This window comes from Periplaneta americana, chromosome 13 (genome assembly GCF_040183065.1).
Source record: "Periplaneta americana isolate PAMFEO1 chromosome 13, P.americana_PAMFEO1_priV1, whole genome shotgun sequence".
Taxonomy (NCBI): Eukaryota; Metazoa; Arthropoda; class Insecta; order Blattodea; family Blattidae; genus Periplaneta; species Periplaneta americana.
Window position 1 is genome coordinate 59,946,706 of NC_091129.1, and position 27,175 is coordinate 59,973,880.

General features: G+C 37.0%; 1 protein-coding gene across 2 annotated transcripts in view; it reads right to left on the minus strand.

The window, feature by feature from the left end:
- The window catches only part of LOC138711575 (uncharacterized), a 119,498-nt gene that overhangs the window by 82,809 nt on the left and 9,514 nt on the right, over nt 1–27,175 (minus strand). For both annotated transcript variants that reach the window (XR_011335396.1, XM_069842732.1), the window contains exon 3: nt 25,512–25,658. Coding sequence is in view for 1 of the 2 variants with exons in the window: in XM_069842732.1 (XP_069698833.1) it covers nt 25,512–25,658 (147 nt within the window). In the remaining variant the exon portion in view is untranslated. The remainder of the gene's footprint in view (nt 1–25,511; nt 25,659–27,175) is intronic.

Below are 27,175 nucleotides of genomic sequence, written 5' to 3' on the forward strand. Positions count from 1 at the left end.
AATTGATGTTTCACTGAAAACTACTAATTTTCACCCAGTCCATAGATGCTAAACTTCAAAATAAGGAGTCATTCATTAAAATTCGTTCAGCTGTTTTCCCATAATTTCATTACCAGTTCAAATTATATATAAATTATATATATATATATATATATATATATATATATATATATATATATATATATATATATATATGTTACGAAATATGGAAAATAGGAGTATTAAGTGCGGAACAAAATTCTGTTAAAAATAAGAAAAAGGATTAAGAAAAAAATTAGGTCCATGTCCTGCTGGATCGAAATGCAATTCATATTAACAAAAATGTTGTATGGGCAAAATTTCTCGGGCGCACATTTGCTTTGTGTGCAATCTTTTCATCTGGTATAAGCCTTCATCGTTAAAGCGTAGGCCCTAACTAGAGACCTGGATTCTTAGGATGAAACAAAACAAAAAATGAAGCTTTATGAAAGCAGGTTTTAGTATTACAATAGTAATATACGTTATAAGAGCGGTATGTTGACGTTTTCATGGTCGAGGAAAAGATTGAAAAAGCGAAACGTAGTTGAGCTTTTTTAATTTCCGAGAACATGAAAACATACATATCGCTCGTGTATCGTACATTATTTTGTGCGAAGATCGTTTATTACATACCTGAAAGACGAATTTCTAATTAGTTGCAATGAAATCTCCATGTTGCTTTCTGTTTAATGACGGCAACTTCGGAAAACCAAAATATCTTTCTTCAACATTGTTCTATAAAATGTTTTCTGTGTTTACTATACTCCAGCAGGCCGTGATATACGTCTGTCTTTTTTTCCCCCAGTCTATAAATGCGAACTTAAAACAAACGGTAAGGTTATGTAATGATTTATTTTTCATTTTAATATTTTAACAATATTATTTATATAACATATTGCAGTAATAACATCGGCATCTGGAATCTTGTTGATTTTTTTCACGGCTTCCTTAATGTTACTTGTATCAGGAATGAAATAAGTTTCGTGGAGTAGTAGACTTTACTTAATTTTTGCAAATATTTAAAAATAATAATTAACATTGCAATTTAGGTGAAATTGCAGTGGTAAGTTTCCAATTTATAAATATTACTATGTTAAACGTCTCTAAAAATAATATGTTAAAAGCCTAAAGCAGTAAAATGAATGTCGCGCTTAAGCGGTAAGAAGAGGGAAATTGTTATGTGTGTTACGTTGGGAATACTGAATGTGGTATTTCACACTTACCGCGTATTGGTTCTGTGCGGAAAACAAGCAAATACGCACGATCTCGCACAAACGTATTTAAAATGTTATGTAACAGTTAATTATATACTGTATAAGTTAAATAAAGTTTCAAAATGTCATTAAGTTTATAACGTGCTGTGTTAGTGTATCCACATTTTCAAATCAGTCGGTCCACCGCTGTGGAGTAACGGCTAGCATGTCTGACTATGAAACGAGCGGGCGTGGGTTCAAATTCTGACTGGGACAAGTTACCTGGTTGAGGTTTTTTCCGTATTTTCCCTGAATTCATTAAGAGCAAAAGTTGGGTAACTTCCAGCGTTGGACCTTGGATTCATTTCGCTGACATTATCACCTTTACTTCACTCAGACGCTAGATAACCATCGCAGTTGATAAAGAATCATAAAATAAAGCAATTAAAAGTAATTAAAATCAGTTATTCATAACAATAAGTGGAAATAAAATAACTTCAATCCTCATTATATATAACACTTTTTGTAAAATCTGAAAACTTTGTCTCTACGAAGTAATTGCAACTTCAAACCAATTATGCCACACTTCTCGAACGAGGAAATATACATAGCTTAAAAAGAAAGATCCTTCTTAAATAAAAAATATGATTGAAGACTGTTAAAACTTGATTATTTTATTGTAACAAAAACAAAACGAAACATAATAATTGAAAATCACTCTATGATTAAAAACGATTAAACAAATTAATTAGTAATTGAATAGGCTAATGGATAAGTAAGTAGAAAAGAATTAATGTGTACTCGTAAAGGGATGAATAGATTAATAAGCAAACAGAGGAATCAGTATAGATATTGGCTGAAGGATAGATACGAATGGATGATAATGAATGGCTAGCCGGATAGTAGACAACTGGACACATGGATAAATTGACAGGTCTGTAGGTAGCTGATTGGATAAATAGACGAATAGGTATTAAAATAGACGGTTAGATGAAATGGAAGTAGATACTCCTAGTAAACAATCTCAATACTTCTTCGTTCAATAGAAGATCCTATTGGACTCCTCCGGATTTGAACCGAAGTTTCCAGCGTGCAGAATGATGCTCTAGAACTCCAGATCTTCAGTTGTGTTGCAAAATGATCAATCTACAGTACATGTACAGAATAATATAAGAGTTACTGAGGCCATGACTATTCTTCTTGTATTTATGTGCAGGGCATATTAATTCTGAGCACACACTTGTCAAATAAACTGAGACTGTGTAGTGTAGCTGTAGGCGCGTGGTACGTCATTACAAATTGAATTCAACCAGACAAGTTAATTAAGAGGTTCCATCAATTGTTTCGACGTTGCACTTGTTTGTGACAGGCAGTGTAATATTCCTCCGTGTGCAGTGAATATACTGTATTTAATCTGAACCAGAGAAGTTACTTATTAGTAATAAATCTATCGTGGACAAAGATGGGAAAATTAATTGCAGCGGAACCATATGCGAGAGGAAAACTTCACGTACGATTTGAAATTCATATTTTTTCATCACGGTTGCACATGAAATGTTTAGCAAGTTAGATTATTGTGCACCACAAGATTAATGCTCGTAGCTAGCCGTACATAAAGTCCAACAATTTATTTTAGTATTTAAGTAGTGTGCAAAATATTTGCTTCCAGAATTTGATACTTTTCTCAGTCCTTAGTCCGTGAACATTCGCTACTGCCTAGTTTTATAGTCTGCATTGCACAAGGTCAAAGCTTCAGAGAATACAAGCACAAAACGTAGGATGCATATCTAGTCTCCATAAAATGGAAATTCTGTTATTACATGTTATAATTATTTTGTACAAGTGTTCATTTTCAACTTCCACTTTGACTGAAGTAGTATTATATTTATAGGAACGGGATTCGATTCCAGAAATCCATTTAGAAATGGTTGCATGCCAATTATTTTATTTTTCGGTATATTATGGCGTTGAACTGTTCTGCCACGGTTCTGCCCACATGACGAAATAATGTGATTAATAAGAAATGAGTGCGAACTCCTAATTTATATAATATTTTTTTCCTTGCGACATCCCAACAAATCATCATCATCATCATCATCATCATCATCATCATCATCATCATCATCATCATCATCATCATCATCATCATCATCATCATCATCTCATCGCTGGTGTAGCTTAGACCAGCCTCCTTTATGAAGCACTCTGGGCAAAGACTCTGTCGGTAAATTGGTTCACACAACTGGCTTCATATGGGTGAATGACGAAAAGTCAAGTACCTGCCATTAGTAGAAAAAGTTTTCTGCCCAAGGGCTGATAATTCACTGCAAAACCAGCATTCTCCAATCTTCCCTCATTTCTGCCTTCCTCTTCCATCAGTCACCATATCTTACAGTGCATCCTTCAGTAGGCAGTTTCTTTTAATTAGCCAGTGACCCTGCCAATTTCTCTTTCTCATTAATGTGATATTTACAAAAATACAAGGATATATTCATGAATCCAGTTACTCTTACATGATTGTGTTCATATCTATTATTGATCAGTCTGGAGTTCAGGTGGGGCTAGGACAACATTTTGCACACTGGAAGCCTGAGTTCAACCCTAGAAGGCTCCAGTAGAAATTTTATTGACAAAATGTTTCGGAAACGTTTACCAGAAATACAGAACTACCATTTTAATCTGTCGTAGCTATCTGATATGACATGATCTATGCACTCCGCTTCCTTCCGTATGTAGGTCTAATGCAATGTAATTTGTCATGTCCATCCGTCCGTCCGTCTGTGTGTCACTGTGTAACAATAATTCATAATCCTTACAAAAATGTGAGAAAGAAGACTAAAAGAAACCAGTCGTTGAAGATATTAGATGATAATTTTATTTATTTTCATTTTTTTGGTTTCGATAAAAATTAGCACAAATTGCTTAGTGCCAAGTGTAAAAAGAGTGATAATTGTGATTGATTATAATCAGTAGGGTTATAATGTTGGGTACCGATAGGGTGCATTACAGTGGTTTCAAGTTGACTATCCGTTCACCGGTCAATACTCTAGCATGCGTAAACAGTATACATACATACATACATACATACATACATACATACATACATACATACATACATACATACATACATACATACATATTTTTATTTTAGTAGGTTATTTTATCAGCATCTTAGGTTATTTAGCGTCTGAATGAGATGAAGATGTTAATGTCGGTGAAATGAGTCCGGGGTCCAGCACCGATAGTTACCCAGCATTTGCTCATATTGGGTTGAGGGAAAACCCGGAAAAACCTCAACCAGGTAACTTCTCCCGACCGGGAATCGAACCCGGGATACTTGGTTTCGCGGCCAGACGCGCTAACCGTTACTCCACTACATACATACACACATGTATGTATGTATGTATGTATGTATGTATGTATGTATGTATGTATGTATGTAGTTGTTGGTCCACACCTGTTTAATAACGGCTAGCGCGTCTGGCCGCGAAACCAGGTGGCCCGAGTTCGATTCCCGGTTGGGACAAGTTACCTGATTAAGGTTTTTTCCGGGGTTTTCCCTCAGCCCAAGATGAGCAAATATTGAGTAACTATCGGTGCTGGACCCCGGACTCATTTCACCGGCATTATCACCTTCACCTCATTCAGACGTTAGATAACCTAAGCTGTTGATAAAGCGTCGTAAAATAACCTACTGAAAAAAGAAAAAATACATAGTCGTTCAAAAAGCGCGCCGGTTTTGAATCGTTTGGTATTTTTTTTTGTCGGTTGTCGACATTGTTTTATTTCATTTCTATATCCATAGACATTCCGATTGTTGCTTCAATCTGAATTCCTCGCATTTCGTCATTGTGTGTCTGGCCATGGAGCAGTTTACTATTGCGCAACGTGTGGTTGGATCAACTCCTCTTGTTGCATTTTACTTCACGATTGATAACTCAATTGCGTTGCAAGAAGTACTGAGTTTTGTTATTATACTAATCGATCGAGCTTATAATAGATGCGCTGGTACCGCGTGTTTATAATCTTAATGCGGGAAATCGGTACAGTCGGATTCATGTTCAAAGTGAAACACTAAGTACGAATGTAATGCTACTGAAATCACAATCGTTAAAATTTTCCTGTAATAAGTACAAGTATACATGATTTGCTGATACTTACTGGCTTTTAAGGAACCCGGAGGTTCATTGCCGCCCTCACATAAGCCCGCCATTCGTCCCTATCCTGAGCAAGATTAATCCAGTCTCTACCATCATATCCCACCTCCCTCAAATCCATTTTAATATTATCTTCCCATCTACGTCTCGGCCTCCCCAAAGGTCTTTTTCCCTCCGGCCTCCCAACTAACACTCTATATGCTTTTCTAGATTCGCCCATACGTGCTACATGTCCTGCCCATCTCAAACGTCTGGATTTTATGTTCCTAATTCTGTCAGGTGAAGAATACAATGCGTGCAGCTCTGCGTTGTGTAACTTTCTCCATTCTCCTGTAACTTCATCCCTCTTAGCCCCAAATATTTTCCTAAGAACCTTATTCTCAAACACCCTTAATCTCTGTTCCTCTCTCAAAGTGAGAGTCCAAGTTTCACAACCATACAGAACAACCGGTAATATAACTGTTTTATAAATTCTAACTTTCAGATTTTTTTACAGAAGACTAGATGACAAAAGCTTCTCAACCGAATAATAACAGGCATTTCCCATATTTATTCTGCGTTTAATTTCCTCCCGAGTGTCATTTATATTTGTTGCTGTTGCTTCAAGATATTTGAAATTTTCCACCTCTTAGAAAGATAAATCTCCAATTTTTATAGTTCCATTTCGTACAATATTCTGGTCACGTGACATAATCATATACTTTGTCTTTTCGGGATTTACTTCCAACCCTATTGCTTTACTTGCTTCAACTAGAATTTCCGCGTTTTCCCTAATCGTTTGTGGATATTCACGTCATCCGCATAGACAAGAAGCTGATGTAACCCATTCAACTCCAAACCCTGTCTATTATCCTGAACTTTCCTAATGGCATATTCTAGAGCGAAGTTAAAAATTAAAGGTGATAGTGCATCTCCCTGCTTTAGAACGCAGTGAATTGGAAAAGCATCAGATAGAAACTGGCCTATACGGACTCTGCTGTAAGTTTCACTAAGTCACATTTTAATTAATCGAACTAGTTTCTTGGGAATACCAAATTCAATAAGAATATTATATAAAACTTCTCTCTTAACCGAGTCATACGCCTTTTTGAAATCTATGAATAACTGATGTACTGTACCCTTATACTTCCATTTTTTCTCCAATATCTGTCGAATACAAAAAATCTGATCAATAGTCGATCTATTACGTCTAAAATCGCATTGATGATCCTCAATAATTTCATCTACATATGGAGTTAATCTTCTCAAAAGGATATTCGACAAAATTGTATACGACGTCAACAAAAGTGATATTCCTCGAAAGTTACTGCAGTTAGTCTTGTCCCCCTTCTTAAAAATAGGTACGATTATGGACTCCTTCCATTGTTCTGGTACAATTTCCTTTTCCCAAATTGCAAGTACAAGTTTATAGATTTCGCTAGATAATGCCCTTCCACCCTCTTGTATTAATTGTGCTGGAATTTGATCAATACCTGGAGACTTGTACTTTTTCAGATTTTCTATCGCAATTTCGACTTCAGAAAGTGTGGGTTCCGGTATGAATGGCTCAGCAGTTTGTATTTGAATTTCGTCCCGATCATTTCTATTTGGCCTATGTATATTTAGTAGTTGCCCAAAATAGTTTTTCCATCTGTTCAGGATTGAATGAGTGTCTGCAAACAAGTCACTATTCTTATCCTTGATCACGTTTACCCTTACCTGATATCCGTTCTTAAATTCCTTTATTCCCTTATATAAATCTCGAATGATTTTATTCTTACTATTTGTTTCTACCGCATTCAGTTTTTCCTTTAAGTAACCTCTCTTTTTATTCCTAATTGTACGACTTGCTTCCCGTCTTTCATTGAAATAATTAGCCTATCTCTATTCTCCTCAACTGGATCCTGTAAGAATTTCAATTTTGCCTATTTCCTTCTATCTACTACAATGGAACAATCTTCATCAAACCATGGTTTCTTTTTCTTAGTTTCATGATAACCTATGCTCTGCTCAGCTGCAATTTTGATATTATCTCGGATATTGTCCCACACGCTATTAACATCTAACTCTTCCTCAGCTTCGTCAGCAGTTGCTAAAGCAGCAAACCTATTTGAAATTTCAACCTGATAACGTTGTTTAGTTTCCTCGTCCTTTAATTTCAAAATATTGAACCTACATGATTTGCTGTTACATTATATTATTTTAATAAAAATAAAAACAAAACTATATTGTACTAAGAGAATAATGAACTAAATTATAGGCTAGAAGGACGTATTTCTTCCAAAATAGTTCCTTTTCCGCTTCGCTTACTGTATCTGTTGCACTACTCCGTCACATTCATCTTCCTCTGCTAATTCCGTGCCAGATGAGTCCCTTACTGTACTAGATGCTGCGCCTTCATCGTTCATACCCACAGAAATAATTTGTTCAACATCATATTCTTCGAAGAGTCCATCCTTAGTCCAATATTCTTCTTCAATTTTGTGAAAATGTTCAAAATCTTTTATTCAATCCTACTGTGAAATTGTAACGTCTGGTATCATTGTCATTAATTGGAGTACTAATAAAGTGCCTTTTTTTAGAGAGAGTTTCCTTTTTAATTTGTTCCAAATATATATATATATATATATATATATATATATATCGCTAAGTCTCAAGGCTTTTACTCTATTGTATCATGGTACTCTTTGTCGACGGCAACCTGTAGTGATTACAGGAAGAAATTAAATTAAATTAAATTAATTATATATATATATATATATATATATATATATATAATATGGTTTTAATCTGGATGACAGGGAGGAAATCTCACGCAGGTAAATCCGTTAGTACGTAGCTTTTTATCACTAGTAAAATTTATTTTTTGGGGGCCGGGGGGCTACTGTACTCGTTCTAACAATTCGCCCCTTCTTAATTACGCATCACATGCTATGCCAATTTTGTATTTCACACTTTAACATTGCCTATTTAAGGTTAAGCACATTTAGCTATTCTATCATAATTTTCAATTAAAAGTGTCCATATCCTCATACTTCTTGTAAGACCATCCATTTCTGTCGCCAACATTCTTCTCCGTAATTATTTATCCATTGTGTAACCTTCACATGCAGACATAATAATATTTCCATTATTGATTTTAATATAGTTTTGAAGGCCATATTGAGGTTTGATTTCAGATAATTTGGAATTTATATTAAGATACTGTGTTATATAATTTCAGCCTGCAACTTCTCAAACTTTGTACAAATACAGAATTAATTTTCTGTCATACCACATTACAATATTACTTACTGGCTTTTAAGGAACCCAAAGGTTCATTGCCGCCCTCACATAAGGCCGCCATTCGTCCCTATCCTGAGCAAGATTAATCCAGTCTCTACCATCATATCCCATCTCCCTCAAATACATTTTAATATTATCTTCCCATCTACGTCTCGGCCTCCCCAAAGGTCTTTTTCCCTCCGGCCTCCCAACTAACACTCTATATGCATTTCTGGATTCGCCCATACGTGCTACATGCCCTGCCCATCTCGAACGTCTGGATTTAATGTTCCTAATTAGGTCAGGTGAAGAATACAATGCGTGCAGCTCTGCGTTGTGTAACTTTCTCCATTCTCCTGTAACTTCATCCCTCTTAGCCCCAAATATTTTCCTAAGAACCTTATTCTTAAACAAAAAGTCGTGATGGTGGTGGTGGTGGTAGTGGTGAGCCTTCAAATAGACGTACATCTGTAAAATGCGGAGGCGTGTGGCAGCTGGAAGCACGCTGTTTGCCGGCAGAGTCTAATATTCACAGCCCTTTAAGTGCATAGATTGCTCATGCAAATTACAATAACCACCTACCTTTGTCATAGAATATGTTGCAAATAATACCCTTATGTCGCCACACTTCTCACGCCTTTTTAGAAAATTCGCATTAACACGTATTAATTTTTCTTCTGAAATTGCTGCAATTTTCCCTCCTATATTGACTTTCATTCTTCCAACGTATGCGGGTTATTCCGAAACACTTTATTATATTAATTTTTTTAAGGACGCATAAATAGAAATCGTATACGGTGTTGCAAAGAATATCCACTGTAAGATCGCGAAATTAATGTGTCTAATAAAAAATAATGACGTACCACTTTATTTATTTGTTCAGAAATTGCAGTCACGTGATGAAGTGTGTGCAGAATAAATTTCTGCAATTGGGTGTTGGATACTTACTTACTTACTTACAAATGACTTTTAAGGAACCCGCAGGTTCATTGTCGTCCTCACATAAGCCCGCCATCCGTCCCTATCTTGTGCAAGATTAATCCAGTCTCTATCATCATATCCCACCTCCCTCAAATACATTTTAATATTATTCTCCCATCTACGCCTCGGCCTCCCCAAAGGTCTTTTTCCCTCCGGCCTCCCAACTAACGCTCTATATGCTTTTCTAGATTCGCCCATACGTGCTACATGTCCTGCCCATCTCAATCGTCTGGATTTAATGTTCCTAATTATGTCAGGTGAAGAATACAATGAATGCAGTTCTGCGTTGTGTAACTTTCTCCATTCTCCTTTAACTTCTTCCCTTTTAGTCCCAAATATTTTCCTAAGAACCTAATTCTCAAACACTCTTAATCTCTATTCTTTTTAATCTCCTATATTTGATACGCCATTTCCATCTAACCTAACCTCTTGTACTCCCACGAAGTCTATTCTATATCTAGGTAGTTCTTTTGCTACTAATGTTACCCCTCCTGTTCTATAAAGACTAGTTACAGTCCAAGTACCAAATCTCATAACCTTATTCCTTTGATGTGGTCGTGCCAGAGAATCAGTCCCATTCCGAGGCTTATTGTAAGGTTTCGTAATAAGCTGCTTTTTACGGTGATGGGTTGTTAGCCCTTCGCTCAACCCTCAATCTGGAGGACCACCCCTATCGGCTGTCCACGACTGCTTATTCAATATATTCGCAGCTATCCTCCATATCTGGAGGCCGTCTCCTCTATCGGCAACCTGAGGACGCGCCATGCCGTGTTGACAGGGACCCACAATACATGGATTGGGCATTGGATAATGTTAATAAAATAACCCTGTCGCTTGAAAAAAATCTTCGGGCAAAATTTATCGCCCATTCCTCGCCTATGTTGAGTTTCGACGCAGAATAACTTCTGTTTGAAACTTCGTTAAGTAAAATAACGTACATTCTGTAGAGTTTGAATTGTTTTTTAACACTCTGCACGCACTTATTTCTGTGTTTATGTAAAAAAGGCTGCTTTTTTCATTCTATTTGCTGGACGGAATCTATAACTGTATGCCATTCATAAACAGTTTTAGTTGATAGTCAATTGCCGCTTTTATGAATACCATTGTTTTCTGATAAGCACATGTTCTGCTATCAGTTAGTTATACGATCAGTTCATTGCTATTGATTACACCAAAAAAGACGACATCAATGCTTCTCTGCATTCATGTATTCAGCTGTTATTCAATATAGCCGGGACTACGAATTGCGACGTTCAGTGTTTGAACATAATTGAACACATATCAATATATCATAGTACTATTATTACGAAGCGCAAAACCGTGTTGCAACAGAACTACTGTAAAGCAGCAATATCGCGATGTAACGATATTGACAGAACAATTGAGTCGTAACATAATGTAATATATTAGAAATGGTTTATTTCTCACGTTCATTATTCTTTATTTATAACTCCATTGTTCAGGCATTTAAAATTAGTGTGGTTTTCCTTTACACCGTTTCGTCTTAGAATCATCGTTAATGAAATAACATACGCAGCTCAAATTCTTTTAGAGTTGTTGTTTGTTACCAACATGAAGCTAGAAAAAAGTCATTAATCTTAATTTTGTAATGTAGATTCTAGACCAGTGGTTTCTACACCTGTTGAAGGCTCAACCCATTTTTGGGGAAGACTTTCTTTTGCGACCACCTCCCCCCCCCCCACTACCGTACTGTACTAAACCCCTTTCGAAAAATATAAATTCATGTAAAATCGAAAATAATGGTAATTTTACTCAAAATCAGTGGCTATCACTCAAAGAACGACCAAATTGAAGCATTATCACAGTCTACTATATACAGTCGCGAAGCTTGAGTTGTGAAGATGCTAGGAACAATAGACTGTGCGAGTACTATTTCGCATTGTCTGTAATGAGAAGATATTAGCGATTCTAGTGGTTAGCAACTATCTAATAATAATAATCCGTGGCGCTATAGCCCGTGAAGGACCTAGACCGACCAGCCGGCTGCTGGCCTCACGTCCACATGCCGAAGCAGAGGTGAACGATCATCCAACCAGAATGGAGGTATCGTGTGGTTAGCACGATGATCCCCCCCAGCCGTTACAGCTGGTATTCGCAACCGGATTTCGCTACCTATCGTAGCTCCCCAAGTGCATCACGATGCTGGGCAGGCACCGGTCCTATACACTGGCAGAAATTTCATTAGAAAATTTCTTCCCCATGAGGACTCGAACCAGCGCGCATTCCGTAACGCGAGTCCTGGGCGGGATGCCTTAGACCGCGTAGCAACTATCTATGGATGCATATTTACTACGTATTGAGCTTCGTGACTGTATATAGTAGACTGTGGTATTATGATGCAAACAATCATACGAAATATTAAGTAAACATAATTTCTAGTACTTCAAACTATTAACACCGTAGCGCTGCGGTAATAGTTTAATAAAAAGTGGTATATTCTACCAAAGGAGGAGCTTTGCAAACTCATATTTTCAGCAAAATTTGTGAAGACATGGGTTCGTTGTTTGAAAATGTTCTTTATCTCACGGAAGTAAGATGGCTTCCGTGGGAGTCTTGTTAAGAAACTTTTACAGTTGAGAACATAACTTTTAATATACCGGTACATGCGAGACGATAAATTGGAATATGCAAACCTATTTTCAAATTCTCTTTGGCTTCTTAGATTGACCTTCTTTGCTGATATTTTCGAACACTTAAGTGCTCTGAATAGTAGTTTGCAAGGAAAAGATGTTAACATAACAACTAGGGATAAAATTAACAGATTTACAAAGAAACTTGATTTCTGGCCGATATCATTGGACAAACAGATATATATGATTCATTCCAGTATTATTAAAAAGCTCATGAAAAATTTAACTACATATGATAGGAAAATACTGTGTTTTTGCAGACATACAACTGAGCCTTCACAATTTTAATCAACAACTTTTTAAGTATTTTTCGGAAGGAACTCAAAACCATTACGACAGTCACAGATGGATAATGAATGCCTTTTTAGACACTGTGTTCAACTGACTGAAATTGCAGAAAATATGAGAGAAAAGCTCATTTAAAATATGTACCTACTGACTGAATGTATACATTTTTTTTTTTTTTTTTTGCAGAACGTAGAGCTCAAGCATTGTGTCAAGACACTCCCCCACTCTTCCTACAGAGCTGCGCACAAGATCGGATGAGTCTACTTAAGAATTATAGGAGAATGGGTTAGCATTTGCCTTGAACTTTGTAGACACACGTCCGACCTTCCCTCCTACTCCTACCCCTTCCACAGAAACATTGTTCCCGTACTGCACATCGCGAGTGTCTTGACAATATGCATGAGCTGTAGATCACTTTTGGTTAAAAGACTGCTAGACTATCTCTAACTTGCAAAAATACGCCATTCTTTTTTTTTAAGTATTAGCAACCTCGTATTTATGCAAAATAAATTTCTCTTCTATGATCACCATTAAAACAAAAGTGAGAAATTTCCTTGAACTTTAAAATGATATCACTGTGTGTGTATGGAATATTGAACCCTGATTTGAGAATACTTTATAACTACTGAAACACTTTTTACTCTTATGTTCAACGTTGCTTATGTTTATACTTCTAAATACAAAATAAATGTATGTTACTAGGACACTTCTTGACTTATTTTATGAATCATCTCGCGACCCCTCTCGTCTACTTACACGACTTCCTTGGAGATCACGACCCCCCACTTTGTGAAGCACTTTTCTAGACTGTTCTCACAAAGTAGAATAAGTATGAAATTAATTGAATTTGTCTCTACTTACTTATTGGCTTTTAAGGAACCCGGAGGTTCATTGCAGCCCTCACATAAGCCCGCCATTGGTCCCTATCCCGAGCAAGATTAATCCAGTCTCTATCATCATATCCCACCTCCCTCAAATCCATTTTAATATTATCCTCCCATCTCGGCCTCCCGAAAGGTCTTTTTCCCTCCGGCCTCCCAACTAACACTCTATATGCATTTCTGGATTCGCCCATACGTGCTACATGCCCTGCCCATCTCAAACGTCTGGATTTATTGTTCCTAATTATGTCAGGTGAAAAATACAATGCGCACAGTTCTATGTTGTGTAACTTTCTCCATTCCCCTGTAACTTCATCCCTCTTAGCCCCAAATATTTTCCTAAGCACCTTATTCGCAAACACCCTTAACCTACGTTCCTCTCTCAAAGTGAGAGTACAAGTTTTACAACCATGAAGAACAACCGGTAATATAACGTTTTATAAATTCTAACTTTCAGATTTTTTAATAGCAGACTGGATGATAAAAGCTTCTCAACCGAATAACAACAGGCATTTCCCATATTTATTCTGTGTTTCATTTCCTCCCGAGTATCATTTATATCTGTTACTGTTGCTCTCAGATATTTGAATTTTTCCACCTGTTCAAAAGATAAATTTCCAATTTTTATATTTCCATTTCGTATAATATTCTGGTCACGAAACATAATCATATACTTAGTCTTTTCGGGATTTACTTCCAAACCTATCTATTTATTTGCTTCAAGTAACATTCAATTTGTCTCTACACTAGAAAAATAATTTGGTTTATCTAATCATGTAATCATGTTTGAGAATCTTCTATTTATTTCTGAAATAAACGTTTTTTGTAATAATATACAGAAACATTGTCTTCACAGTTCACCATAATTTCAATTTCTCGTCAATTTTTACTAGTGGGTTTTTGAAGTCCAATAAAAATATTACACTGGAGAGTTTTAAGAATTGATTTATATCGTTTTTACGCTGCAGCATAATTACAAACTCTGCACAGATTTGCGATGTATAGACAGTAATAAAATTTTCATAACTTCCTAAGAAGACAATATAGGCCTAAGCCCTACGTATTGCTGTTAGAGTAAGTAAATAAACGCTTCTGTACAGACGTAGACTTTCGGGTAATCCATCATGTCCTGGAACCTAACATCTCCAACGTTTTGGATCTACCAGTACATACAGGTTTCATTATCAAAGCAAATAGGCACGACATGAAGACTCGCCTATTCTGTTGAGCTTGCTATGTGTGGCTACTCCACACAACCAAGCCGGACATAAAAGAGGCCAACAGAATAGGTGATTCTTCAAGTCGTATTTATTTGCCGTGATGATGGAACCTGTATGTTGTTCCAAAACGTTGGAAATGTTAAGTTCCAGGACACGGTGGAATATCTGAGTCTACTTCTGAACACCTTCACTATTAAAACCTAAGTCCATAATACACAAATCTACGAACAGAGCGCAATAGAAGTCTAATCATCAGAGCTGCGATTCCTTTAACCAAAACTTTGAAAATAGATTAGTGGTGTCCAGTGTTGCCATATCTACTGATTTGGCAGAAGATTTCCTGTTTTTCCCATTGAATCTACTGCTGTACTGTTTTTTATTTCAAAAGTCCTAATTTATCCTGCGTTTTTGGCATGCTGCTATCACCTGGTTCTATGCCTGGATTATCAATTTAACACATACAGTATCTATCAGTCTTATTCGTACAGGTGAAAATATGTAACAACTTTGGTGATAAAAGACACATGAAATGAAAGTATTACATTTCTCTTTGAAAATTCTGTTCAGTAGCATTATGAAAACAAATAAAACGAAAAGTAAATTCCATATATACCATAAACACGTAAATAAACGAAATTTAACAAAACATGTAATTTCTCTACCTGTCATTTATATTCGTACAGCTAGTAACAAAATTAAATAACTATACATAAATAAGATAAACAATTACGTTCTAATACCTGGTTGCATATCCTCTGGCTTTGATCACTGCCTGACACCTTCTCTGCATGGAATTTACCAACGTTTTACATTGCTGCGGAGTGAAATTTCGCCATTCTTCCAGCACAACAGTTTTGAGGTGTTCTTTGGACGAAATTGTATTTTTATGTATATTTTCCTTAAGTTTGGACCACAAATGCTCGATAGGATTCAGATCGGGTGATTGAGGAGGAGTATGGAGTTGTTTCGGGACGTTCCATATCAGCTTGTTTGTTCATTTCGGCCGTATGTTTGCTGTCGTCTTGTTGGAAAATGTAGACAGACGGCAAATCCATTTTATTGCAATTTCCTTGACATTATTTTTCAAGATGTTGTTATAGACTACATTGTCCATAATTGCATCAATTAAGCCGATGTTACTCACGCCTTTCGAGGACTTATAGCACCAAATCATTATGACGCCACCTCCATGTTTCACAGTGGGAAGATTGTTATCCACTTTATCGGCCTCATTCTTCTTTTTCCACACTCTATGGGCACCATCGAAAAGATTAATCTTGGTCTCATCACTGTCCCAAAATTCTTGCTCCTAATCTACATGCACTTTAGGAAATTTAATTCTTAGAGCTCGATTTTTTTCTATTTACAAAGGGCCTTTTTCTTATCCTTCTACCATGAAATCCATATTTATATAGGACACGTCGTACCGTTGTTACACTAACAGTCTTCCTTGTGGTTTTTGTCATGAGAGAGCGTGGTTTCGGCACACTTAACCGTGGATTTGATTTTATCTATCTTATTTTAAACCTTTTTTCCTTCTCATTTAGTATTTTTTCTTTTGGTTTTCTCTTCTGATTTGCAGTAAATCTACGGTATTTGAATTTATTAACCACGTATTGTATCGTGGAATGACTTTTGTTTACTATATTGGCTATTTTCCGTAAAGAATAACCTTTAAGAGCCAGTCTAAATATCGTCTTCTTTAGCTCGGCACTGAGTTCCTTCGACTTGCCCATTTTGAACAGAACTGGCTGCTGAAGCAAAACAACCCTAGAGCACGCGGTAATGCACACTCGCTGTTACCATTAAGGCACGGCACCCCCGAATAAGTCAAAATTACTCAAGTGTACGAATATAAATGACATACAGTTTTACTTTCAAAGTAATTTATTTATTAATATTTTTGTTAATTAGAGCTTAAAATAAAAACTGGTTGTACATTAACGTTCTAAGAAATGGTTTTAAAGCATGGTACACTACTATTAGTATATGAGTATAATTATTTTGTACATAATGTTGTCTTATTAGTTTAAATTAGATATGTACGAATAAGGATGATAGACACTGTATACAATATTATGCCACCATGTCTTATTTTTGCATCTTATACACAAGTCAAATAATGTTTTCATTTGTCTCCCTGCTCATAACGCGTCGCCACAATGATTCTTACAAGGAGCAAGTTGTCGCCTCTTGCCTGGAGTCTAGCGGCGGATTATGATATTAGCACACAGCACATTGTGCAGATACAGACCATGTTTTATACACATGGGTCAGAGTTATGTGTCTCTCCAATCCACTCGATAGTCGAAACATAATTACAGAGTGACATTAGAGAACGAATGTTTGAAACCTTACCACGAAAGGATATACACACACACAGACACACACACACACACACACACACACACACACACACACACTAGTGAGTACTCTGGAATTAATTGGTAACATAAAGAAGGAGCTGAAGAAAACTATATTAGAAAATGTAAGCACCCTAAGGAATCAATTTGTAACACTAAGGAGTAACCTGGAAAAGGAAAGTGACCAAATCAAAGTACTAAAAAGTGAAGTTAGTGCGACTAGAGCGGAACTAGATGCGTACCGGAAAGCTAACAGGAGGGGCCCAGCGATTAAATCTCCCGGGACCATTAACAATACACCTGGCAATGGCAATAATAACGGGGAGGGTTTGACATCCTTCGGCGCGATCCGTAAGTCGTACTCGGAAGCGGCAAGTGGCAGGGCAAACGAACGACGGTATAGGCTTATAGTTAAATCCAAAACTGACCTTTCGGTCGACGCAATAAAGAATGTAATAAGGACTAGCATCAATCCCACCGACATGAAAGTAGGAATCTGCTCAATGAAGGCCTTTCGAGACGGCAGGGTAATGATTGAAACGAGAAACCAGAATGAAATAGAGCTGGTTAATACTGCGATTAATGAAAAGTGTTGCCAACAGCTGGAATCGAACATCCCTCAGCTAAGGAACCCGAACCTAATAATTCGCAACATTTCTGAAAATATCACCCTAGAAAATGCCGAAGAAGTCATCACCACACAGAATCCTGAACTTAACATGAATCTAGGCGATATAAAGCCTAAATTTATCTACAATACCAAGAGGAAGTTTAGGAATCTGGTAATCGAAGTAGGCTCACAGACCAGGAAAAAGCTGTTGGAGACAAGATTGAAAGTAGGCTGGCTCATATGTTATGCGGAAGATTACCTAATAGTGACTCGTTGCTTTAAATGTAGTCGTTTCGGGCATGGAGCCAGCGTATGTAAAGGTGAATTAAATTGCCCTAGATGTACAGGAAACCACAGCTTAAAAGACTGCCCAGTTCAGGATACCAGTAAATTCAAGTGCATTAATTGCATTAATTATAACAGATATTGCAAAAACCAATCTGTCTGCGTGAACCATTCTTCGATGGACACGAGCTGCACTAGTTACATAGCAGTTACAGAGAAATACAAACAAAATATAGATTACTAGTATGGCCAGTAACATTGCATACTGTAATAGGAAAGCGACAACACGTATTCTATTAAATTGCAGACAGGCCAACGTACAACATTCCAAAGCCGCTATGTACAACCTTGACCAACAGATCGTGCAACAAGGTGTAGATTTAGCGCTTGTACAAGAACCATACCTGTATCAAAACAATATAATGGGAATATCGCGCGGGCATAGAATATTTTCTTCAGGCACAGGAAAGAAGAGCGCTTGTGTGATAGTTTCTAATAAGCAACTGGGTGCCATATTAATATACCAGATTTCAGACGAAGATATGGTAGTTCTGGAAGTTTCTTTAGGTAAACAACGCATCTTAGCAGCAAGCGTGTACTTCGACATAACTAACGACATAAGCAGGGATCTAATAAAATTAGAGGCACTTCTACAATACGCAAAGGGTAAAGCAACCTTAATAGCAATAGACAGTAACGCTAGATCAAAGACATGGTTTGATGTAATAACAAACCAAAGGGGAAAAAATCATGGAGGAATTTATACTAGGATCGAATCTGCACATACTCAATTGCAATACAAACGTTACTACATATGAGTCAAGTAGAGGAACTAGTATCGTAGATCTGACAATCACCAATAACATGATGCTTCCACTTGTACGTAACTGGACCTGCTCTAATGATGTTAGCTGTTCCGACCACAGACTGATCGAGTTTAGTATAGAATATGGGAACAGACTTACCAATGTATATAGTTATTCAGGGAAGAGATACAGGTGTAAAAAAGAAGACTATGTCAAATTTGAACTAAATATACAAAGAGAGATTAAAAAAGCATTTAACGTCCAAAACCATGCTGATGGAACAGAAGACATAGATAATATATTACAAATAATAATATCAGATGAGACGGATATGGAGACAGTAGCTGAAAATTACGAGAACGCCATCACATCAGCCTGTAATAAGTCATTCATAACATGCAAGACATCGAGAAAGCCTTTACAACACAAATCAGTACCCTGGTGGACACAACAGCTATCGATACTGAGGAAGAAAACCAATGCTATGCGCCGAAGATATCAGAAGACCAGAGGCAATGATCAACTTAGACAGCAACGCAAACAACAATACCTCGGCGGGAAAAGGGAGTATGAGTCCGCCATTAGGAAAGCCAAATTTGAGTCCTGGAAAAAGTACTGCAACGTAACCAATGCGTCAAATCCGTGGAACGCTATCTATAAAGTGGCAGCCGGGAAAATGAAAAACAATTACACCTTATCAACATTAAGGAAACCAGATGGCACGTACACAAGCGACCTCGAGAGCACAATAAACTACATGATGGACTCATTCATACAAGATGACGTCGAAAGCGATGACGAAGTCCAGCACAGGATGACAAGAGCTGGGACAGCGGTCTTACCTAACACGGTGGATGACAGGCCATTCACACAGCAAGAAGTAAGTTCTGTTATAGAGAAAATTAACACAAATAAAGCTTCTGGAGAAAATGGCATTACAATGGAAATTTTCCGCCTTGTGTTCAGATCACTACCCAAGACTACCACAGCAATATATAATGGATGTTTACGGACAGGATGTTTCCCCCGGATATGGAAAACAGCGAAGATTATCCCGATCATAAAGCCAGGGAAGGAAAACGCTGATGACATCTCCAAATTTCGACCCATCAGTCTGGTAAACACAATAGCAAAAGTCCTAGAGAAACTGGTCATAGCACGGATTTCGCACCACTTGTATTCTAACAATCTAATGAACACAAACCAATTCGGTTTTACTCCACAGACAGGTACAATCGATGCGCTTATGTGTTTGAAGGAAAATGTACTGCGAAGCATGAAAGACGAAATGCCTGTGGCACTGAAGGGGGCCTTTGACGCCGCGTGGTGGCCAAGTATTTTGACTTCCTTGAAATCTATGGAATGTCCCAGAAACCTTTACAATATATCTAAAAGCTATCTTAGTGACCGAAGAGCTACACTAACAGTTAACAGCGTCACAGCCAGTAGAGCTCCAAGTAAAGGATGCCCACAGGGGTCTTGCATTGGCCCAGGCTACTGGAATATACAATATGATTCTCTTCTTAACCTAAATTACAGTAAGAACACTAAGGTAATAGCCTAAGCTGATGACCTTCTGATGATTATTCAAGGAAGGAGCCTCCCTGAAGTAGAAAACTATGCTAATATTGAAATTCAAAATGTAGCAAACTGGGCCAGGAGTAACAAAATAGAATTCAATGACCAGAAATCCAAACTACTTGTTATTAATGGAAGAAGACGGGTGGGTGAAAGAGGGATTAACATCTACATAAACAACAAGAAGTTAACACAAGAAGATAGCATAAAGTATCTGGGAATTACCATAGACAAAAACTTCAGCTTCACCGAGCACATAGAGAATGTAACTCAAAAATGCATTAAATTAATTCACGCCTTAGGTAAATCGGCAAAAATCAACTGGGGGCTTAATACCTATGTACTAAGAATTATTTACAAAGGGGCAATTCTACCTTTGATTTCATATGGGGCACCGATGTGGATAGAAGCAATGAACAAGTCACACAACTCAGCAAAAATAAAGAGAGTACAGAGATTAATAAACATAAAAATGGCGAGATCCTACCGAACTGTATCTCACGAAGCACTGTGTATCTTAACTAAGGCTACACCTATCTTAATAGAGATTCACAAGATCGCTAGCTGTTATACATTTAAAAATGGACATCGATTTCAAGGATATGAGATAGATACAGCACTGCATTACACCAAATGGCCGCATCCTGCAGATATAGTTGAATTAAACGACAAGCAAGAAGATATGAACTACACGGTAGAAGTCTTTACAGACGGAAGCAAAAGTAATTCTGAAGTGGGGTCGGGAATTGCTATCTTTATAGACCAAGAGCTCGCACATCAAATGCAATTCAAATTACATGGCCAATGTTCGAACAACCAAGCTGAGCAGATAGCTATTTTGAAAGCACTTGAAAAAATATCCACATTCGACAACCTACAGGATAAGCAGAATTCAGCTATAATCCATACAGATAGCCTCATAACATTAGATTCGCTACGGAATCCCAAAAACCACAAAAATATCATTGAAACAATCAGAAAACAGGCCAGAAAAATGAAGGAGCAGAGATGGACTATCCACTACACATGGGTCAAGGCGCATGTCGGTATTGCAGGCAACGAACTAGCAGACAAATTAGCCAAGAGAGCAGCAAGGAATAAAGACCTAGAAGTGTGCTACGAGAGGATTCCTGAAAGTGAGTGGCTACGAGTACTACAAGAGGAAAGCATGTCTCAATGGGAAAAGGACTGGCAGACAACAACTAAAGGACCAGTCACCAAATCATATTTTCCCAGTGTAAAGGACCGACTCCGGGTCAGTATACCCTTGAATAATAATCTTACGGCATTCCTAACCGGCCACGGAAAACTAAGGGCCTACTTCCACCGTTTCCACATATTGGACAGCCCCGAATGCCTTTGTGGGAAGGGCGATCAGACAGCTGAGCATCTAATCTTCCAGTGTGCTATTCTTGATAAAGAAAGAAGTGTGTTCAGAAACAACATCCTAAAACTAGGTGGTCACTGGACTAACATATTGAGTGAACTAATACTTAAATATAAGAAACAATACATAGAATTTGTTCAATCTGTAAATTTAGAAAAGCTATAACCCCAAAAGGAAGAAGAAGAAGAGAGCAAAGAAAGAAACAGAGTTGTAAATAGTGTATATAGTAGTGTAATAACAATATAACAAGTGCAATCAGTAGCCATAGTGAAAATTGTGTAACTATATAATACTCATCTCTTAGTAATACTAGCGATATAGCAGTGTATCAAGTATAAACATAAATGGGAAGGAACTAGATAATTATGAACCACACTCAAAGAACATTGAAGACATATGTGACATTTATCTAATAGTGATTATCTAATAGTAATTTAGAATTGTATTGAATGATCAACAAGGCATGTAGTATTACTAACCTTGTAATGGAACATGCTGTCCAATAAAAAAAATAAAATAAAAAAAACACACGCACACGCACGCGCACGCACGCACGCACACACATACATTCAAGTATATAATCTTCATGCAATTTAAGCATGTGATAAGTTATTTCATTATTGTTTTGGGGACCCGAGGAACAGAATAAAAACGAAACTTGTGCAGTAGTGAAGTTTGTTTCTGATTGTGTGCACGTGTAACAGTGAGAGAGTGAAGTAGAGGTAATGGTATTTTTGTGTTACATATCTTGCACAGTGATCTTTTAAAATGGGTGAAAGTGTCTAGCAAGAAAGAAAAGTAAATACTCTCAGAATTATAAATCAGAGTGGGAAAATAATGAACAGTTTAAAGGGTAGTTACGCAATAGCAGGAAAAGAGATATTTTTCGTCTGTTATAATCGTAGCTAATGCAGTAGGCCTACTGTCTTTAATATCATCTTTAAAATAAACCTCGTTCTACCGAATCATTGTCAATGAGACATTACTGTGTAAAAACAAAATTGCATGACTTAATTACATACGCTGAGTAAAGATGACAGTAGTTATATTTAGCAAAATTGTTCCATTTCATTGGTTAGGGTTGTGCTATATAGTAATTTAACAGTATCATCTTTCTTACAGTATATACTGTTTTGTAATTAATATTACAATACGAAGAGGAAATTCATGTTTAATCAATCTACTGTAATCTCCTGTTTTTTCGATGGTTTTCTCCTGATTTTCGTGAGTTGGTCGTGGCAACACTGCGTGGTGTCTAGACTAGCTGCAGTCTGACGTATACAGTTACGAGCGTACACTTGCACCGAGAATACGATATCAAAGAAGTCGTCCCGTGAAGGTTTGTTTGCCTTACTCCTCTGAACATTTAATTTGTTACGAGCACAAGCGCTAGTCAGAACGTAGTCTTACGTTGTTTAGAAATATGCCGAAAATAAGAAAACACAACATGCAACAAATATTGGTAAATGAATTTGGCTGTGAATTCTTTTGTGTGATAGAGTGTAATATATTTCGTAAAGTATGTAATGTGGAAATATGAGCGGAAAAAAGACATTCGTTCAATCATACTGTAATTCAAGAAGACATAGTGAACATATGAAAATTCATGTTAAAACACAACAGGAAGAATTCCCGTCCACCTCACGAAGTACAAATACCCAATAAGAGTTTTTATGGACCTGTGTAAAATGTTGGTAAGTGCCAATATTCCCATTTTCAAAGTAGAAAATTTGGCTTTTAAAGATTTCATGGTGAAATACATATGTGGAAAACTCTGGAAAACTCCATGTCAATCAACCTCCGCAAAAATTATGTGCAATCATGTTATGAAACAGCTCTCGATAACATTAGGAGCGTGTACTGGTATTTGTTATGCATAGAAGTATATTTTATTTATGTATGTCAAATTGTAATGCCTAGTTTTTGTTATTCATAGAAGCGTATTGTATTTATGTATTTTATTTAATTACTTTTGAAAGTGAAATGAAGTTTACTGTGCTAAATTCCAAATGTTGCTAAATAATGAAAAAATTAGCACACATGAAAACTGTTTCATTGACCTGCTAGAAGATTTTTCATCCGACTGTACCTGTAAACACGCGAGCACTGCTTCTGAATGGAATCGTAAAGGTATTCTGTCTCTTTTTCTCTCTACGAACATAGTTGCTGCACAGTCTAGTATATACAGTCACGAAGCTCAATACGTAGTAAATATGCATCCATAGATAGTTGCTAACCACTAGGATCGCTAATATCGCCTCATTACAGACAATGCGAAATAGTACCGGCACAATCTATTGTTCCTAGCACCCTCACAACTCAAGCTTCGTGACTGTATATGCTGTACTAGACTGTGGTTGCTGAGTGTTTACAGCACCGCGCAGGTTAAAGGAATCTCAGCACTGCTGATCACAATAGAGGCACTCTAGATCGCAAAATTATTTTTCGTCTCGCGTTTTGTGGGTAGTGAAGTAATCAGATATCGCTGCTGCACAGTCAGCCGTGCGTTTACTCCATCAGCAACGATAATCAACAATAATGGTAATCGTTAACTAGAATTTTTTTTTAATTTAATGAACACAAATATAATATTCTTTGTCAAAGAACTTTGATAGTGTAATAGCAGTCTCACAGAGACTGTATTTTCTTTGCGATGCACCATTATTTGGTCTCATCTTGAAAAAGAGAATTCAAAAAAAGAAAACGTTTGAAAAAGTAGCTGATCTTTGATCGAATCGTACACACAAGCACAAACCCGTGCCAAATCAATTCATAAGCAACTGATAGAGGAGGAAACTTGGACTCTATGCTTTGATATAAACAAGTCCACCGCACTAAACCGCTCCACAAGCAGTCCGCCGCTACCGTGCAGTGATGCAGGGTGACGTCACGGGCTAGTTCCGTGCGACACTGTGTAGCCCAGTGCTGTGCAGTGATAAAGCAGCCCATGGGCTGGGCAGGACTCTGCCCCACCGTAAGGGTCTCATACTAAGAGTTATGGCGCACGCAAACACTTGGTTTTATGAGAAAGCGAATGACCTATACTACTACCACTGCTACTGCTGCTGCTGCTGCTGCTGCAGCTGCTGTTTTAATATAATATTTATTTATTTATTCTGGCGAAGTTAAGGCCATCAGGCCTTCTCTTCCACATTGCCAGAAACAAAAGAAGCTGATGCAATTTTACAGACAAATATTTAAAGAACACTAATAAAAATTTATATAGTTATACAAGCACAAGTGGAGTAAAATAATGCAAACATACTAAATAATAATTACAAAATAATATAAGGCTAGAAGTTACAGTCAATTAATATGCAAGCGGTAAGTGAACCAATATTACAAATTACAAGAATAACAAATTCAAATGTAAATTATAACTAAATAACACTGAGGAAAATTACATATATACAAATATACACGCAAAGGAGAATTAAACCTGAATACTGGTCACGTGTTTAAATACTACGAGTGAGTTGATGCAACCGTCTTTACGTATATTTATATTGCATGCGTACATCCATATTACTTGTGTTGTTCGAAAGCCTTATGCGTTCATATAAAATGCATTCTGTGCAATCCATACATTTTTACTACGAGCATGCATATAATTATGCATGTGAACGTACACACATATAATGTCCATCCATTCATCCATCGATCCATTCATATGGATTCTTTTGGTTATACACTAACTGTAGTTATAAGCTACATACACTTTTGTGCGCGAGTCTGACAATGAGAAGAAAATTTTGATATTTCAAGAGAAAGAAGCTACTCATTCAGAATACTGTTACGACTTATTTCGAAGAAGCACACACATAAAATAACCTTGCTATTCCGATCTCACCTGTTACAATGGCACGGCTCGTAAAAAACTGGAGTTGCGCAGCGCTGTTGATGTCGGATGCGTTTTTTCTTTACCTGGTAGTGTCCATAACATTGAGGATCCTGGCAGAACATCTGACTTGGAACTACTGGCACTCTACGAATTCGTCTAGAAATAAAAGAAGAAGCAATGTAACGGAAATAGGTAGCGGTATACAGGCTGAACCGTAAGTAATGTCATTAATATACTGGTGTATGATTTCTTTAGTAAAGGGCAAAAAAAAGTCGAATACCATTTTGCTGTTCTTTCCAGAAAAATGTGCATTTAAAAATGCATGAATTACGAGATCGTGCAACGCTGTGTAATCAGTAGAGAGTGCACATAAGACTGTGTTGCACTGAACAATCTCTTCACTCGGCTTGTTATGAACAGAGATGTTGAAGGTCATTGCCCCGTGCATTGCTTTTAAACTCTTAAGAGAAAATATAGATGATAGGCTATACCGTTTAATTTTTGTGTTTAAGTTAGAGAGCGGAGAATGAACACTGCTCATTTCATGTTAAATAATATCTAAAAAAATTTAAAATAAACCTAATTTTAATCAGATGTTCAGAAAACGCAAATAATAAGATACGCTTATTTCAAAATAAATTAAAAAAATTAAACATACTTCTACCCTTCCATTTCAATTGAACATTCTAGAGAACTTAAACAATAATAATGCTTATAGCACATTATAAGAACAACACTTTAAAACATTTAAAACTCTAAAGAAAAAAAGAAAAATATGATATTCTTATTTTATGTTAAACAACTAAATTAAAAATATTATTTTTAATATCTTCGACTTAATTTTAAATTAAATATTCGGTGGTGAACAGAGAGAAGAAAAGCTTATTTTATGTTTTACAAATCTAATGAATGACTAAAAAATATCCGTTTGTCGTATTACAAGCATTTTCTTCAGCCAATTAGAAATAGTTCCTTCCCACTTTAATTTTTAAAGTAGTAACAGGTAAACTTATATAGCTACAAGAAACCAAATTTCCCTTAAAACAATTTTATTATGAGTGTTACGTTTACATTTCTCGTCTCATCCATCGCTTGCATTACGCGAGCTGCATCTGTCCAGGCAATAATCTTTACAGGGTTGTCTGAGTGCACCAAGTTTTAAAATTTCTTTAACGGACTTATCATGCATTACCAGCGTGATCCATAGCTGGATTTATTTTTGCGTGCACAATCAGATCAAATCAAGAAGTTCCCTTCGTACTCCGATTATACACATTGCATATACGAACGTTAGGTTTAGTTAGTTTGGGTTTTCATTAACGAAGTCCGCGCATGCGCAGTTTGATCTCACAGCCAAGTTATTCCTGTCGTGAGCCACACGTACTGCTCGGTGGTGCTCCTCTCGCTGTTAAGGTTAACAATGTGGCTTCAACAGGATGGCAGTCCACTAATGGCTCGGTAACTTGCTGACCAGTTATTCCCCAGACGGTGGATTGGACGAGGAGGACCGGTAGCTTGGCCTCGCCACTTTCTTGACTTACCTCCACATGACTTCTTGCGGGAGCGATTTTAAAAATCGTCTACCAAGTGCGTCCAACAATAAGAGACGACATGAAAGAAAGAATTAGAGCAGCCTGTGGGTCTTTCAGCAGTGCTGAAGTTCTCTGATCAAC